General features: G+C 45.9%; 1 protein-coding gene across 6 annotated transcripts in view; it reads left to right on the forward strand.

Moving 5' to 3' along the window:
- Positions 1-2,132: 2,132 nt before the first annotated feature.
- LOC118261260 (leucine-rich repeat and fibronectin type III domain-containing protein 1-like protein) overlaps positions 2,133-17,608 on the forward strand; it is a 44,602-nt gene continuing 29,126 nt past the window's right edge. For 3 of the 6 annotated variants that reach the window (XM_035572018.2, XM_035572019.2, XM_050716819.1), the window contains exons 1-2: positions 2,133-2,326; positions 4,542-4,685. In XM_035572018.2, coding sequence (XP_035427911.1) covers positions 4,645-4,685 — 41 coding nt within the window. In that variant the 5' untranslated portion in view covers positions 2,133-2,326; positions 4,542-4,644. Of the gene's footprint in view, positions 2,327-4,541; positions 4,686-5,641; positions 5,660-17,608 lie in introns of those variants that run through there. The other 3 variants (XM_035572015.2, XM_035572017.2, XM_050716818.1) reach the window with 2 other exon arrangements.

Here is a 17,608-nt window from a genome sequence, read left to right on the forward strand (position 1 = left end):
GGTAAAAACAAAAAAATATTCGGTTTAATCAGATCCATTATTCCCAAGCTGAAGAAGGAAGAAGCCTTGGACCAAGCTTTCCTCCGGGCACATCTGGGGACTTCTCCTAGTGCCATCATTAGCATCGGGCACGCACAGATTACACTCATTAGCATCCCTCCGTGCACAGCACCCATGTGTCTTCGTCGGGGAAGATGCTGCTCGCTGTAAATATTACAGCCTGCCCTATTCTGGCCTCTTCGGAGCGTGAATCACGTCTCCAGATATTTTTCTCTGCTTGGTATTATCCAGGAATGAGTCACGGGATGGGAGCAGGACGGCAGCGATCCTCGGCCCCAAACCTTCCTGGGCCAAGCTGCAATCGCTCCGCTGCCATAAATAATTTTTTTTATTATTTAATTCCTGTAGTAAATTGTTTAATAGACAAGGCTGCCTTGCATTCTCTGTATCAATAGATATTGTCTCAAAGCAAAGAACCCCCCCCCCAAAAAAAATCACAGTCTTTCCCTCTACCACACTTAAAAATCACATGGGGTAAAGGAAGGATTTGGAGGGTTGTAGCTGCTTTGGCTAAAAGAATAGAAAAGGAAGGATTTTGAAGTGGTTTTTTTTTTTTTTTTCCTTCTTCTATACCCTCTTCTACATATGCCTGCATATTGTGCATGGAAAAGGAGTTTTTCCATGGCAAGAAGAGTTTTTCCATGGCAAAAAAGGAGTTTTTCCATGGCAAGAAGGCCACTTTAGGAGTTCGGCAGCAGCGCAGCCACCTTTACATGAGGGGGGCCGCACAGCCCAAGAGCGTGTTCCAGTTCCCTTTTAGGGTCACAAAAAATCCCAAAGGAGCCAAAACAGACCTAAACCAACCCTTCGAGTCCCCCTGCTTGGACCGGACGAGCCTCACCCGATGCCACATTAAGTAAAGATGCTTAGCCCCACTTATGCCTATTATTTCCAATACATTTATTTTTTCATAAATATATTTTTTCACGAGCTGAAAAAAAAATAATCCACATGATTAACCGCCAATTAACAAGTAATTCCAATCACCGGGAAAAAAAAAAAAAAAAACACACAAAAAAAACAACTCCTTGTAATTAATGTCTCATTCCATAACTGCAGAGAAAAACCCTTGTAATTAACAGGCAATTAACGGGTAATTCAATCACTGAGGAAACTTGTAATTAACAGGCGATTCACGGGTATTCACCACCAGTGAAAACAAAGTTGTAATTAACATGCAATTAAAGGGGAATCCTCGTCTGCTAAAAGAATAATTAACGGGTAATTAACGTTAATCCCCACTAATCCCCACCACTGAAACAAAACAAACAAACAAACAAACAAACAAAACCAAAAACCAAACCAAACCAAGACCAAACCAAACCAAACAAACAAACAAAACCAAAAATGTGGAATTAAAGGCCAATTAACAGTCTGGAAAAACCTTATAATTAAAGGCCAATTAATGGGAAGACCCTATTAGTGGGAATATATATATATATATACACATTATATTAGTGGGACTATATATACACATATATATAATATTAGTGGGAATATATAGATGTATATAAGTGGGCATATATATTAGTGGGAATATATATGCATATATTAGTGGAATATATATAAAAGTGGGAATAGTTATATATTAGTGGGAATATATATTAGTGGGAATGTATAGATATATATAAGTGGGTATATATATATTATATTAGTGAGAATATACATATATATATATATTAGTGGAATATACATATATGTATTTAACGCACCATTAAGGGGGAGCCTGTTTGCCGGGAAAAATAAATAAATAAACACAATAATTAACGAGGAGTCCCATTTACTGGGAATAAAATGAAATAAAATGAAACAAAATCGATAAGATAAGATAAGATAAGATAAGATAAGATAAGATAAGATAAGACCACCTTATAATTGAGGGGCAACCCCGCTCCCCGGGGAAATAAAAGAAAAAAAAAAAAAAACTTGCACTTTTGGGGCAATTCAGCCGGAATTCGGATCCCGGGGCCGCGCCGCGCCTCGTCCCCGCCTCCCGGTGCCGCCCCCCGGTGCCGCCGCTGCGCGGAGCCGGAGCGGAGCCGGAGCCGGGGCGGAGCGGAACCGGAGCCGGGGCGGAGCGGAGCGGGCGCGGCCCCTGCGGCAGCGGCGGGGGCCGGCTCCGCCGGTGCGGGAGCCTCCGCCGGTGCGGGAGCCTCCGCCGGTGCGGGAGCCTCCGCGGGGGAGCGGAGCCGCGGCCATGGGCGGCGGGGGAGCGGCGGGCGCGGCGCGGGGCGCGCCCCCGCGCTAGGCTCGGCCCCGGGGAGAGGTGAGCGGGGATGAAGCTGAGGAGGAGAAGAGGGGGTCCGGGGGGGGGGTCGCTCACGGGGGATGCTCCGGTTTGGCAGCGGTGCCGCCGCCTTTGTCCTCCCGCTTTGGAGCGCTCAGCACCGCGGAAAATCAGGATGATGATGGAGGTGGAGGGGCTCAGAGGTTTTTTTTTATATCTTTTTTCTTATTTTTTTTTTCTCTTTTTTTTTTCTTTCTTTTTTCTTTTTTTCTTTTTTCCTTTTTCCCCCCACTAGTTGTTGATAAATTGCAGTGTCATTGTCGGCTGTGCCTGCCCTGTCTCCGCCAAGGGAGGTGGGATCCACCCTGCCCATTGCAGGCACACGCCGAGCCCCGCGATGCAGCTTTTTGCAGAGAGGGAGGGGAAAAAAAAAAAAAGAGAGAAAAAAAAAAAAACACGTCTGCTTGGAGTCGTGAGGATGATGGCTAGTGAGGCTTTCCAGTGGTTTTGGGGGGATTTTTTTCCTTTCATCACTCCTGGGTGGCATCACACACCTGCTTGGTTTGCAGTCCTGTGGTTTTTTTTTGTTTGTTTGTTGTTTTTTTTTTTTTTTTTTAGGATCTTGAGTGCTGCATGCCCTTTCTGCACACAATATTCAGCTGTGCAGCCAGGGGACGGGGTGGTGCGGAGGGGTGTGAGAGAGGCCCCCGCCAGCTCGAGGTCACATCCAAGGGGCACGACCTTCCAGGCTTGTTCTGTCTCCAAAAAGGGGAGAAGGATGCTCTGGGCACTGAAGCATTTTTATACGGGGTGATTGTGCTGTCATTGAGCCCCATAAGGTGATTCTCTGCAGAAAACAGAAAAAAAAAGACTGCATTGATTGTGGAGCTGGCCTGAGTTTTTTCATCGTCACCCACCTGGCGAGCAGAGCAGGGCTGGAACTGGGAGGCGCTGGGCTACGTTACCCAGAAAATCGGGGTGGAAGCAGGGTTGTGGTCTAGCAGAGGAAGGCTGGCTATAAAGGAGCCCCCAAACCACCTGCAATCCTTGCATGCTGTCTGCATTTTGCAGCTGGATGTGTGTGAGTGGAAACTCTTCCTGTGAAGCATGTAGGGCGCTTAATCTATTTATAAACCTAAAAAATACCTTTTACAGTCTACTAAAGAAAAAAAAAGCAGCAGCAAGGTTTGGTTGTACTTAATGCTCAATTTTTTAATGTGCCTGGATGACCATAATTCACAAGCAACCGACTATTATTATTTTTTTCCCCCACCTTCTCATAATTTCGGGAGAAATTACATGTTCTTAACCTCCTGTGTGATTTTTCCAAGTTGGTAACCCGGGAGACTCGCCGATCGCCGGCGTTGCTGCATGCAGTTGCAGCATTTTCTCTCTTGATGCTGAGGCTGGGGGATTTTCCTCTGCCTCGCTCGCCGCGAGAGGGCCCGTGCCCGCATGCTTCTGGCGATGTGCACGTGGGGAAATTTCATCCCCACCTGGGATTTGCACCGGTGCTCTCAGCTATATAGCTCCATGCTATTTTTTCCGAGCTGCTGAGGTGGTTTTAGTGGTGGTGTTACAGCAGAATGCTCATAGTGGAGCGAGGAGCAGTGGGAAAAAGTCCCATGCTGTTAGAGTTGGTGTTGCCACTTAGCACACAGGTTTTATTCTCACTCTGAATATTTAATGTGGTTTCATCGTGGGGATTTTATTAGATCAGGAAAAGAGCTGTTGTTAAGTGGTCCATGATCCTGATCCGTGGGATTTCCACTGTGTGCTTTGATACCTGATGCTCCCAAATCCCAGCAAAGGGCCTGGGTGGCTGCGAGGTGATGGGTGCTGCCCTTTGGGTGCTGGGAATTTTGTGTGGCAGCTTGCTCAAAGGCTAAATCAACACATTTATGGCCTGTGGTGTTGGCTTCTGGCGGGAGCAGTGTATTCAGCTCCTGTTGGCATCATCAGTGAAACTTTCTGCTCGGTTAAAGCAGCTCCCATCATTTCTGGTAGTGACATGAATGGGGCGGGATGCTCCTGAGTAATGTGCTCCTAAATGAGCATAAACCAGAAAAGATTTTTGTTTGACATCTCACAGCCCCTGTTTTCATGATCTTTTTGGTTTCTCTCCATAACACGTGCTTTTTGGGTGTCCAAAAGCCAGAAGGACCTCTGCAGCTCCTAATTTTTTGAAATTATTTGACAGTAAGTGGCTGGATAGAGATTTACTTAGTCTGTCAATCCTTTCTGTGCCCCCCAGGTCGGGACACGGAGAGGGGACGCTGGATGCTCAGATGAGGACGATGCGGGCGGCGCTCCAGACGGGCTCCCTGTCTGCTCCGGGTCTTTGCATGATGTAGGAGATGGATGGACAAAAGCTAAATGCTTCCTATTGCATCTGCAGGTACGAGAGAAGTGTGTGGTGGCTTCAGCTCGTCCCTGGCCCCAAGACTTGCAGATAATGATGGTTGTGGTTGATATTAAGGGGAACTTCATGGCGTGGATCAAGAGGTCTTTTATTTTTTGCTGCTTGAGCCCCACTTGGTTTTAGCTGGATTCCCCTGTGATGCTCCTGCTGTTCAGTTTCCCTCTTTCCTTTCTTCACGTGTTGGTTGTCCCACAGAAGGAACAAACCCCAAAAATCTGCTTCTGGTAGATGCTGCGAGACAAACCCCTCTCCCTGGGTGAGAGGGGCACTCACCCATCCCAAACTGGGATGTTTCTAAGTGTTGGGTGCCTAGGGCAGACAACATGATGTTTAACATTGAATTCATTTTGAAAAATGGGAAAAAAAATACCATTGTCATCTGCATGAAGGATTTTTTTCACTGATGTGGATTGAGTAAAGGGAGTTTTGTTGTGGTAGGGAAATCCTGGATCCTCTATAAACTCAGAAGAGACTGGCTGCTTTATTTTGTTGTCCCCACTTCTCTGATCCAACACTTGGCCCCAGAGTGGCAGGAGCTCACCGTCAAGCAGAGTGTCTGTGAAATATGTGCATATTCTTTTCTGATCGGTAGCAATCACACTTCCAGACAAATTTCGAGGATCACTGAGCCTCCGCTGAGCCCTGTCGTAGGCACTCAGCGCCAAGACCAAATAACTTGTCCTATCGCTGCTCCTTGTGCGTTGACTTTTCTCGTTCAGAGCTGAATTATTAATCTTCCCGTGGATTTTCTGTGGCACCCAACCAGCTTCAGATGAGGCTTTGAATTTTTGTTAAATTTCTGCCTTGCCCAATTTTAGCAGCTGCTTGTTTTCCAGGTGCTTGCAAGCATACACTTTTCTGGAGAACAAATATATCCAAAATGGCTTTTTAGTCATTCTCTTGTGTTTTCCCCATTGTCATTTTTTTTTGGCAAGCAAGCACTGGGCCAGGTGAGCAGGTAGCTTTAAATGGATGATATTTTACCGAGGTGTGTGCAGTCTTGGATGAAATTTGGGCTCCTTTCTGTGTTCTGGTATGTCTCTGAAGGTTACTCTTCACCCCCTGGGCTGCTTCCATCCCCTCTGGGATCTTTGGTGGTGACCAACTTATCGATGGATGCCCACAGAAATAAGGACTTGGGGGCGCTGGGTTGGAACTGGGCAGCACTTTGGCAAAGAGAAATTTAGGATTGGGTCTTCTTGTTTAATTCTTCCCTCCCTTAAATTCTGGGAGAGGTGAGGAAATGCAATTTAGATGACAGCATCAGTGCTCTTGTGAGTTTGGTTCCCCCTAACTATCCTAAAATAAATATTTTACGGTACCTTTCTGTACGATTCCCGTTGTCGGAGCCATGGTGGCTCTCCTCAGTGCTGGGATCTCAGCGGTGTTGGAGCAAGTGGTGGTGCTCGCGTGCATCCCACGCTGGGTGCCTGCTGCCGTGCTGCTCCCGGGAGGCTGCAGATCACACTGACCTCCACTTGCCTTTGAACCCCAGGAGCTGGGAAGCGCTGGGGCTGTGGGGAGGAGTGGAAGTGATGGGAGGTGGGAGGGAGGCAGACAAGCAGCGTGTAAAAAAAGCTCCCAAATTGCTCTACTAAAAGAGTTAATAGCTCATGCCCACGTTGCTAGTGGTGTTTTTTTTTTTTTTTCCTTCGTGCGTGTCTAACATGAGGCAGAATCAGCTCTGAGCTGGATATGCTTTGCATTTCGGAGCTGTATTTGCCTGTCTGCTTTCTGGGACGAGTGCTGGGAGCCCTGGCTGTGATGGAAATAATGCGTATTGATTGGAAAACGTCTTCTGGAGGCTGGTTTTGCAAAGCCAGCAACTTGATTCCAAGCACAGGCGTGGTGGACGAGCAGTAAATGAAATGCAGGGGTGCACCTCTTGGAATGAACCAAACGTGATTATTCCCGCAGGAATCCGTGTCCTGGGAAATATCCCAGCAAACTGGTGATGTGACTTCTGCCTTGCCTATAAATTGATATATATATATGTGCAGGATGGAGCCAGATCGTGCTGGTTTTCACGTCGGCAGAGGACCTTTTGTGGTTGTGATGAATTAGAAGTCTTTCTTTTCCCGTTGCTGGCCTCCTTGGATTATTTTGCCAGCTGACCTTTATGTTCAGAAAAGCCTTCTTTCTCATTTTTCTGCCTGGGAAAATGGTTCAGGCTTCACCTTTTGCTTCAACTCCGACGGAAGCTGTAGAGAAGGATGGATTAGGGCTGGACCAGATGCCCTTTGCAGGTCCCATTCCGCCCGAAATTATTCTGCAGATTCATGGTATATAACAGCTGCCAAATGGCATTGGTTTGTTGTGTTTTTTTTTTGGTGTGCTCTGCGCTAGGCTTTAGTATTTCTGCGTAATAATGAGCGATGGGTGGCAGTGACATATTTTGCAGTCTGTTTGCTTGTCTGGGCTGAATTCAAGCCAAGCCTGGACCAAGGAGGTCATGTCACTACACAGCCGCTGTGACACCGGCTGGGGCTGCGACTGCTCCAACTGCAGCTGGTGGCTCCTGCTGGGGAGCTGCTTCGTGCCCTTTGCTTGGGTAACACAGGGAGAGGGAGCCCTTATTCCCCCCCCCCCCTTTTTTTTTTTTTTTTGTGCTTTTAAAACGCTGATCTATTTAGGCTGGTTGAATTAAGCCTCTCCCTTCCTGCCTCCGCTTGGCCTCCACGAGAGGCTGGAGGTGCGGAGCGGCTCCTCCTTTCCAGCTGGAACAAAGCACGGCTCCTGGCACGGGTCCCCTGGGTGACGTCCTCGTGAATTCCGAAATAGCCTTGCTCTGAGCTGCCGTCTGTCCGGCTCAGCTGCTCCGAGGCTAAAACATTTCACAAAAAAAAACTTTTCGGGGCAAAAAGAGCTTGGGTTCCTGTCATGCCCAACACACTTGAATCAGCAAGAGTGCTTCGAGTCCTGCTTATTTCCCTGATGGTTTTTTTTATTAAATGAGAGTTCTCAGAGCATTGTTATTTCTTTTTTTTTTCTTCTTTTAAACTAAAAAATGAAGCTGGTAGGGTGGACTGAGGTAGAGCTCCCATCAAAGGGACCAGGGTGGTGCTGCCTTGAGGAAGACTGCCTTCTTCCAGACCTCGACTCCTCTCATCAATCCCAAATATTCACCAAACCAGACCTGCAATTTAGGAGGAACTTGGCTTTTTATCTAATTTTTAGGCTGCTGTTGGGAGATTGAGTGCTGATATCAGTGCAAACCACTGAGATTTGGGGTTCTTCACTGGATATGAAGTGCCCATGAAAGGGTTTTCAAACATATGGAGGACAAGTGGTTCGGTCTGTCCTTCTAGACAGACCAGGGGAATGTGGCCACATTGGCACTTTGGATGCTAATTGAGCCTTTCTTCATTGAAAAACGAAGCCAGATTATATAGCAGTATCTGTTTTCACAGGTCTTCCTTCTCCCACTGTAATTAGAAGCCATTTCTGTCTGAAATTACAGACTCTTAAATCCACCTGCGAGTAGATCCCTTTCTCTGAACACCCCAGCATCACTCAATGCCATCAGCAACCCAGAGAAATCCTAGCAGAGGGCTGCTGCGTGGCGCTCGGGCTATTGCAGAGCCCAGGATTTTGCTGTGATTGCACATTTTCCCTCCGTTCTTTATTGGTGGGGAAATGCAAGGCACCTAAACCAGGTCAGGAGCTTGGAGATGTCCCTGTGCCTGCTTGGTGCTGCCTTTCTGTATTATATTAACACCAAAATATGCATTCTTACTTTCATATTATATATCTATATATATAGATGTAGATATATATTCTGCATCAAGGGTAGGGCTGCTGGCTTTCTGTATTATATTAACACCAAAACATGCGTTCTTAATTTCATATTATTTATATATATATATATATATATATATATATTGCATCAAAGATGAGGCTGAGGGCGGCTAAGTTAGCCTGACCTCTGCAGTTTGTCTCGTATTCCAGGTGGATGGGTATGAAGTTTGAATATAATAAAATATAATTTGTGGCTGTTTTCCTGTAAGGCTGAACTCCTGACGAGCGACTCAAATTGTAAGATTTGTTTTAGGGCTGGTGCTGCCCTCTAAAACTGCTTAATCCTTTGAATTCCTTTCAATAGCAGGATGCCCCAGGGCTGGATGTGCACAGCCGGTTCCCCTTGTGTTTTTTTTTTTTTTTTTCCTCTTCCTAAGGGATATTTGCATGAGAATGAGTGACAGCACAGCATTTTGTGTAGGGAGTCCTGTGCCAAAATGCTGAGAACCCTTCTAAGATGCCTGTTTTTGTCTTAATGCTTCATCAAGCACAGCCTGCTGCATCAGGTTGCCACAGCACTGGGCTGAATATTTGTCTTTAGGTCAAGTTTTACCCCTGAAATGTTTTTTTTTTTTTTTTTTTTTTTCAGTTATCTTTTAGGATGAGTGATGTCAGCAGCACACGATTTGTTCTGGACCTCTGTCCAGGTCAGAGGGTTACTTCTGGATTGCTCCAAAAGTTCTTTGTTTAAGCCAGAATCAGAGAGAAAGGGGGGAGGAGGCTTTACAAGGCTTCGGTTCTTCGTGACACCGCTCCTATCTGAAGGTACCCAAAGCTCAGCCCGCACCCCATGGCAGGTTAATCCATCCTCATTTTGAAGCCATGAATTTCCTTCTTTTCCTCCGCTTTTTATCGGGAAAAATGCCCTTCCTTGGGTCCCTGTAACTAAGACCTGAATTGCAAACTGTGTTCTATCAGAAAAGAAGTGGCATTCCCCGACAAATATTACCCAGGCAGAAGAAATCACATCACTCGTGGTGTTCCATATGACTTAGTAAGCCAGCTTGGTTCTGATTTTTGCAGCACGATAAAAAATTGCTAGAAATGAGCAAGAGATGACCAGGAGTGGCCTCCAGATTGGAGAAAAGTGCTAAGAAGCCGTGTCTTATGGAGACGAGAATGGGAACGGTGGGAGCTGGGTTCGAAGAACCTGCTGGAAGAATGGCTGGTTTGATCCGTTTGAAGTTTTCTCTTTAAAATGTAGATGCCCTCGGTTCTTCTGCTGGGAGCCTTCCCTTTGCTGTCAGTGAAGAGCAAAAATGAAAATTCTTGTCATTTTTCTGCGTTGTGCTTTTTTTTGTTGTTGTTGTTTTTTCCCTTGTATTAGTAGTAGTAGTATATTTCTTTTCCTTGTATTATTAGTAGAATCATTACCATCATCATTATCATTATTGATTTTTTTTTATTATTATTTCTTGTTGCTTTTTTCTTTTGTTTTTCTTTTAAGCTGTATTTGCAGCTGTCTTACATGAGCTCCCAGAGAGGCCTGGAAGCTGCATATAGCTGGGCACGTATCCTTTCTTTTGAGGAGAAATGGGCCAAGATTGGCGTTCATAGTTCCCACGGTACTTGCAACTGGTATGGTTGCAATGCAGACCCCAAACTGCCCCATGGCACAGGGGGTGAAGTTAGGCAGCACCTGGACCGTGCAGCCAGGGATGCAATTCAACACGCAGCTAACAGATTGTACGGCCTAACAGCACGCCACGGGAGGAAATAACAGGTTTCAGCAGACGTGGTCAGCTTCTAGAGAAATATTTTGCATTTGGGGAGGAAACCTGCTAATATTTCTCGTGCAGCGTCTCTGGCGTAGCTCTTTGGTGGGGTTTTGTGGGTCTGGCGTTGTACACCAGGATATGGAGGCTTGGAGACCAAGTTTCCTCTATCCCTGGAGCCTGCGAGGACATCTCCATCAGGAATGCATATGCTAGCAGAGGAGAATAATCTGCTAGGAATATTCCCTCCACCAGAAAGCATCCTGCAGCCCTAGGCTAACAGGACTCCTCGCCACTCCACGGGAATGCGGAAAAAATCCTATCCATGCTTGGTAGTGGAGGCATGGAGCAGGACCAGGAGAGGTTTACCTGGACTGGCAGGTTGTGAGCTGCTCAGGCACCTTTCTCCCCCGTCTGGTGGGAAATAATCCCAAACGCTATGAAGGTGATAACATTATTAAGCCCGGAGGCACCAGCAAGAGGTCAGTGTGTTCGTCAAAAGGCACTTAAAAATGTTTTCAGCCTCCAACCTCTTGCACTGGAGAGGTGCTCACAAGTCTACAGAATTTAAGGCGCCGTAAGTGATGGGCTACAGCCTATTAATTAGAAGGAAATCAGGTTTGCTCTTTGGGGTCTCGCCGAGGTTCCAGCGGTGGAAGTGTGGAGGTCGCTCCTCTTCTGCCCTGGTGGGTTCAAGGCTTGGAAAGATCCAGGGGGATCTCCTTTGGCTCTTTTGTTCTGCTAACGAGATGTCCTAGAAGCATTTCCCCAGGCATGAAGGGTGCTGGGATCCAGGCAGGGTGCTTGGTGAGGCATTTGGATTAGCAATTAAATGAGGAGAGAACGGAAAGCAGCAAGGGCTAAAAGAAGGAAATGTGATGCGGACACACGTTTCGGGAGAAACGTGTTTTCTGCCCCAAAAAAACACGTTTTTATGCCCCAAAGCCTTCACCCCCCGAGTGGGTGGTGTGCTTTTGCTGTCGTGGTTTTGGCTCACCAGCCTGAGCTTGGAAGATCCCAGCTTTGAGGCGGAGATGAGCACAGGATGCTGGAACGCAACCCTGGGGTATCCAAAAGGTTTCGTACAGTAAATCTCAGTGTCATGGTTTTCATTCCTCTTTACTCACTAGAACATAATCCTCCCCAAAAAGGCTGCGATGATGAGCTCTGTCTGCTCTTACATTTACATTTTCTCCATGGCATACGCTCCATCAGGAGCTATTTGCCTTTGTCTGGGTGCTTTCGGGGGGGAAAAAAAAAGAACTTTTCTGCATCTCAAAGCGTATTTGAATTTAACAAGAGGACGGTAATGCCTTTCCTGATGTATGCTGCATCCTTTAAAGTTGCTTTCTTGCGTATAATAGTCATTATTTCTCTACCTCATTTTCTTTCTTTTCAGCTGTTTGCACAGGTTTTTACGAAAGCTGATTCACCTGTGACTGCTATGTAATACAATCGTTGCTGCCTTTTAGATGGTGTTAAAATGAAGCTTTAAAATTGTGCCTATAAAACACCAATTTATCAAATCCTCCTGAAAAGGGGACTGTCAAAGCAAGTTTGTTTTTTTTTTTACATCTTTATTGTATTATTATTAAAAGCTGGCAGAATATATGTTTATAGGTGATGATTCTACTTTGCATCTGCATCTCTCAGTAAAATGTCTTAGGGAATTTGAGGGATAATTTTTTTTCCTATTTTTTCCCCAGTTTTTTCCTTTTTCCCCCTTTCCAATCTGATTCCTAATGACACCTGCATGGTTATGGCTGCTGACCAAAAATGCAGCATTAGGATTCCTGTGTCAAGGAGTTTGCTTAAACACTCGGAACAGGATGAATTGTAAAGTAAGGGAAAAAAAAATAAAATAGAATCATTAGCTGGGACCTGAAGAGGCTTATCTTTAGTTGCAAAAACTTGGCAGAAGCTAGGCTTTGCTTGCAAGCACACTTCTTTCCTCTTGTAGAAGAGGAGAGGACAAAATGCGATGTCTTTCAGCAGTATAAGGAAGTGTTTCAGATATTCCTGTTAATTGCAGAGTACAGACATTCCTTAGACTCCTTGGGAATGCAAAAAGGAATAGTTGAAGTAGTTTATTTCTGTAGTAGCCCAGCTGGCTGTTGTGAAATAAGGGGCCAAAGGGCTGTTGCTGGATGAGAGGCGGCTTGGAGGCCAGGCCGGTTTGCATCCCCGCGATGCAGAGCCTTGCTTAGAAATAAAAATAAAGGATGCATGGGGACTGTCATGAATTTTGGGGCTATCCCAAAGCTGGGAGAGGACCCGTGGTCCTGGTGGTCACATCGGCAGGTGCTGGAGGATCATTGCTTTCCTGTCTGGTTTCCACAGCTGTTTTCCATGGTCATCTCTTTTTTTTTTTTCCTTCTTAAACCAACAGCTTTATGACTTTAGCAAATTGGCATTAGCTTAGAGGGAGTTAGAGCAATATAAATCCCTAAGTGGATGATTTGTTTTGTTTGGAGTTCAGATGTGGGCAGCCACTGTCGATGAGCGAAGTCGGCTAATCCTGATTTGCAGCCCTTTAAATTATGATCAAAAGTGGTCACACAAGGATTAAGTGCAGTTCAAATAATCTACTGGGAATGTAATTCAGATTAAACCATTTGCATCTGTGTAAAGCCAGTCTGTGTTGAGTTAGGCACCTTACGACATGGGTTTAATGCCCATTCCACGTTTCCCTACATTGTAAATATCTGAAATTCATCAAGACAATATTTAAAACTTTAGATAATCTCAAATGTAGCCTAGCTTAAAAAAGAAAGAAAAGTTTTGTGTTAGAAATTGTATTATTATTCACGTGGAAGGATGTTGTGGTTGCTGATGCTGACACATGCAGAGTCCAAACGTGCCTCGATGCACACCTAGTACGCCTTGCATCCTCCTGAATTGTGCTCTGACTCGTTTTTTGCTTTCTTAGACGATGGGATGTGCTGGTCTTAAGTAACTTTGGAGGTTTTGGGGTCTGCAGAACAAGGATAAGCCGTGATGTCCTACAGTGGTGCGTCGAGAGGCGTCCAGATGATGGACCAGTTTGCCACCGCCTTTATCCATATAGTTAGCTCACTGGATTTCTGGTGTTTACTTCAGCACATGCACAAGGGGCTGCCCAGATTTCTCTGCCAATTGCCAAGGTTGTGCTTTTGGGTTGTTCTGGGTCTTGGGAGAGAGCTTGGTCCTACCTTGCCCCATTGCAGGCATCCCAAGGGGGAGAGGGTGATGGCCAAGACCTCAGATGGCTCCCACTCATCACTGTTGGTGGTTTTGGGGTAAATTGGCACCTCCTTAAATTATAGTTTAGCCACATCTGGTGGTGATGCACTATTTCTTCTGTCTGGGAGGACAGGAGAATTTCACTACAAGCTTTTCACACTCCTCCAGGTGATCATTGAGGTGAGAACAGGGGCACTCACTATGGGGCTCTCAATGGCTCTCCGCCATCCTCCCATAGGACTGAAGTCTAGATGCTGCTTTTACATCTTACAGCAGCACTCGTGACCCCAAATTAGTTGGCTGTGAGCTGAGGGTCGCTTTGCTCTACCCAAAAACATCAGAGCAGCCCCCTCGCCGTGGGTCGTGTGCCATGGGTTTGCCCTTCTCCTGCTTCACCAGCACCCTCCGTGCACGTGAGGACTGCTGCTTTGCCATCTCGTTTTCCTTGCCCTTGTTTTCAGCGGTGGTAATTACGGGTCACGAATTGCAAATTGTGACCTTGCTGCTCCGTGTGTGTTTGCCTCGCTTTGCTTGAGGATGTAACTTGGAATGATGAGAGGGTGTCTATCTGTCCAGCTTTTGGCCTCTGCCTCCAGGATCATTACTCCATTATGGCATTTAGAGACCTCAGCTTGCCCTCCGCAGCCCGATATTTAATATATGACTCCCTTGGCACCGAGGACACATGAGCATTGTTCAACGGAGGGAATCACCCGGCAGATAATTTTTGTTGGTGCAAATAAAACGAGGTTTGCATGGCAGTGCTTGGAGATCCAGCAATGGGGTTGCTGTCTCCTTCCCAGACAACGCGGGGCTTGGCATTTTGGAGGTTTAATAGCAATTCATGTTGCGTGGGGAGCTTTCTGCTTCCGAGCAAGATGTACAGAGTCAGGATGGTCTGCACTGGAGAGGAACCTTGCAAGCCTGATGGCTTTGCATTGGAGTTTTTAGCCAGTTTGACCTTAAACTGAAGCCCACCACACAGCTGGAGCACCCATGGCATCTCATCTTGCTCCTGCTAAACCTGTAACCACGCAATAATTGCAGTTGCTTTGGTGCTTCAGATGAATGCTCCTCTCCGGGCATCTCAGACATCTGCAGCTTTCAGGATTGAGCTTGGTTTGTTAGACCTGGGCTGTTGTCTCCTCCGACTCCCAACCCAGGGAGTTGTTCTGTACCGTTGCTGCGCCGTGTGTGTTGTTTTCTGCAGGGTACTGCTGGAAGAGAAACGATGTCTAGGAGAGATCCAGTGCAATTAGAGCCACAGCAATAACCTAGATTTACTGGAGCAGTGCTGCCACTTATTAAGTGTAAGTGTGCAGGTCCTTAAATTCCCGTTGGGATTGTGTTTGCCTATTGGACTGTTTTTAAGTCCGTGTAATACCAGAAATGGCTTCTCTGCCAGAAACAATTCGGGAGATAAACAGCTCCATCCGTGCAGGCTTCAAACAAAGGTTTTTCCCTTAAGAAGGAGAACTTGGTGAAATAGCCCCTGGTTTTCTGAGAGCCAAATTTGCGAGTCTAAAGACGTGATGAAAAGGTTTGAACTTGCTTGATCTCAAAATCGCAGCTACTTTATTTTTCCTCATTGAGACATCAGCCTTCGGAATAATTTAGTACAGCTTGCTCCCCAAACAAGCTACACCATTATTACTTATTTTGATAGCGCCGCGAGGAGCTGCTTGCGTATGCACAAAAGGCACAGAAGAGACAGGCGTCGAAGATAAAACAAGGCTATTGCAGCGCAGCAGACTGACCTGGGCATTTTTCCATCTGAGCAGCAAGAAAGTGGAATAAATAAATGCTGGCACCACGTGCAGTCCCCTTCCTGGGAGGGAAGCGCTCTTTCAGATGGATTCAGCCATCACTTGGGGTTGTCTTGAAGGAAAAGGATGAATGCTTCGCTTCTATCTGCTGGTGCCAACGCGGATGAATAATTAGGCTGCTGATTCTTTCTTATGGTCTCTAAGGACCCCCGATGTATCCTGGCCGATTTTATTCTGTACAACCCAGAAAGTTATTGTGCATTTTTTTGAGAGCGTTCTTCTGAGCAAGTTGTTCGGAAATAATTCGTGTGGTCTTTGGAGCAGCTCAGCAAGTGGTGGAAGGGAAGGACGTGGCATTTCAGGGCTGGGAGTGGGAACTTCAGTGGGATCCCAGTGCTCCCCAGAATGGGAGGGACTGGGGAGAGTCTCCCAAAGGGCCACCAAGATGACGATGGGCCTGGAGCATCTCTGGGACTGCTCAGCCTGGAGGAAAGAAGGCTCGGGTGGGAAATAACCAACGGGTGAGAGGATGCAAAGACATACGGATTGTTGTCCAAGAAAAAATTTGGTTTCGGTGCAATCCTCTCCCTTCTAATTGGCTCCATAATTAGCATAACGCTGACACGATGCAATCATTCTGCACATCCTCAGAGGGGAAGAGTCCCTTGTTGGGCTGGGGTCTCCCAGCCTAGAGCCGCGATTTTTAGGATTATTGTGAGTGTAGTTCACATTACAACACTCCTATCTGTGTTTTTCAGCCAATTGTTTCCAACAGGTTGATTAGTAACAAACTCAAGGGTGTAAGTGTCAGATTTTTCCTTACAAAATGGTTTTCTTGATTAAATAGTTTCCTAGTTAATCATCCTTTGGATACCCTCAAGGCCTGGGTCATCCTTGCCTTTGACTTGGAGTAGGTATTTTGCGTCTTTTCACACAAAACAAAGTTAACAAAAAAAAAATTTGGTTACTTACCGGCATCAAGATCTTCCTGGTGCTATCTGGTGACGGGAGAAGAGGTGTTGTGTGCAAAATGAAATACATGAAATTCTTTAAACATGAGGAACCCCTTTTTTTTTTTTAATTTTAAGGGTGATCGGAACAGGTTGTGGATCCAAGTCCATTGGATGTGGTCTCTGCTGTTGGTGACCCTGCTTTGAGCGAAGGGGCTGGAGCAGATGATCTCTGGACAACCTCAGCTGGACGTGGAAAACTGGAGAGGGCCCAAAGAAGGACGTCTGGAATGGCTGAGGACTGGGGACAAGTGACCCCAGGGGACATTTTGGCAAGTTGAGCTTAGTCCTGCAAAGCTACCCCAGGGCTTCATGGTGGTGGAGCCAGGTGATGGAGCCGGACTCTGCAGCAAGGCATTGAGCAGCCTCTAGCTTCGTAAATAGTTCCTGGAAAGCCTGTATTTCTGTATAAATAATGCTTTAAAATCAGCTTCTTGAGGTTGAATTCCAACCAAGACATCTTAAATATCATGCATTCCAACCTGGCTTTAGGTCCTTTGTCTCGTGTTAGTGTTGGATTATGTTATATGTGGTTTTTTTTGTTTGTTTGCACAATGACAAGGTAAACACAGGCAAAAAAAAAAAAAAGCATTTAAATGATGACTCTACCTCTGATTTTTTCACAACCAGGCACTTTCAGCAGAATTTTAACTGAGTTTGCCAATAGGTAGCATCATACAGATCACTTGCATCGCCTGCTGTAAAGTCACAGGCGTGTGCTGGGAAAACTTTGAAGCAAAGCCAGTGCTATTGAGGGCAGGTGCACAATATCAGGAAAGTATTTGCACATTCTGGGTCCATATAGCTGAATTTTTTAGCGTGTTGTTTCTTTTTTTTTGGTTCTCTACCAATTATTCTCCTCTTCTCTTTTCCATTTATTACACCTTTAGGGGATAATTGCCATTTCTTGCTGCCTTTAGGCAGCAGGAAACCAAGCTTGGATAGTATAGATTTTTTTGTCACTTAAGACAGCACTGCATTTTTCATATAAATTATGCGCAAGCTGTAGCGTAGGTGGGAAGGAGGTTGAGCCCTGAAAGAAAAACCCCCGAGACGTGACGTGCCTCGGCTCATTCCTTTATGCATTGCTCTAGAAATCAGCCTGACTAGAGCAAAGCCAGCTTTGCTGGGAGTTTTGTAGTGTGTCAAGGATTGTAACGGGCTTCGGCATATACCTGGGTGCGTGCATCTCTAAAATGGAGGAGAAAAGGGGTTTGGTGAGGATTTGAGACCTTAACCTTCTGGATGCTCAGCAGTTTGCTATTAGGACCTGATTTTTTTTTTAAAGTCTGAGATACAGAAGAAAGATGCAAAGACTGAGTTAATAAGCGTGTATTGTTCTGAGCATAATTCTCACCAATTCCTTTCAGATTTAGCAGAGAAGCTTT

This window comes from Cygnus atratus, unplaced genomic scaffold (assembly GCF_013377495.2).
Source record: "Cygnus atratus isolate AKBS03 ecotype Queensland, Australia unplaced genomic scaffold, CAtr_DNAZoo_HiC_assembly HiC_scaffold_41, whole genome shotgun sequence".
In the NCBI taxonomy this organism is placed as follows: domain Eukaryota; kingdom Metazoa; phylum Chordata; class Aves; order Anseriformes; family Anatidae; genus Cygnus; species Cygnus atratus.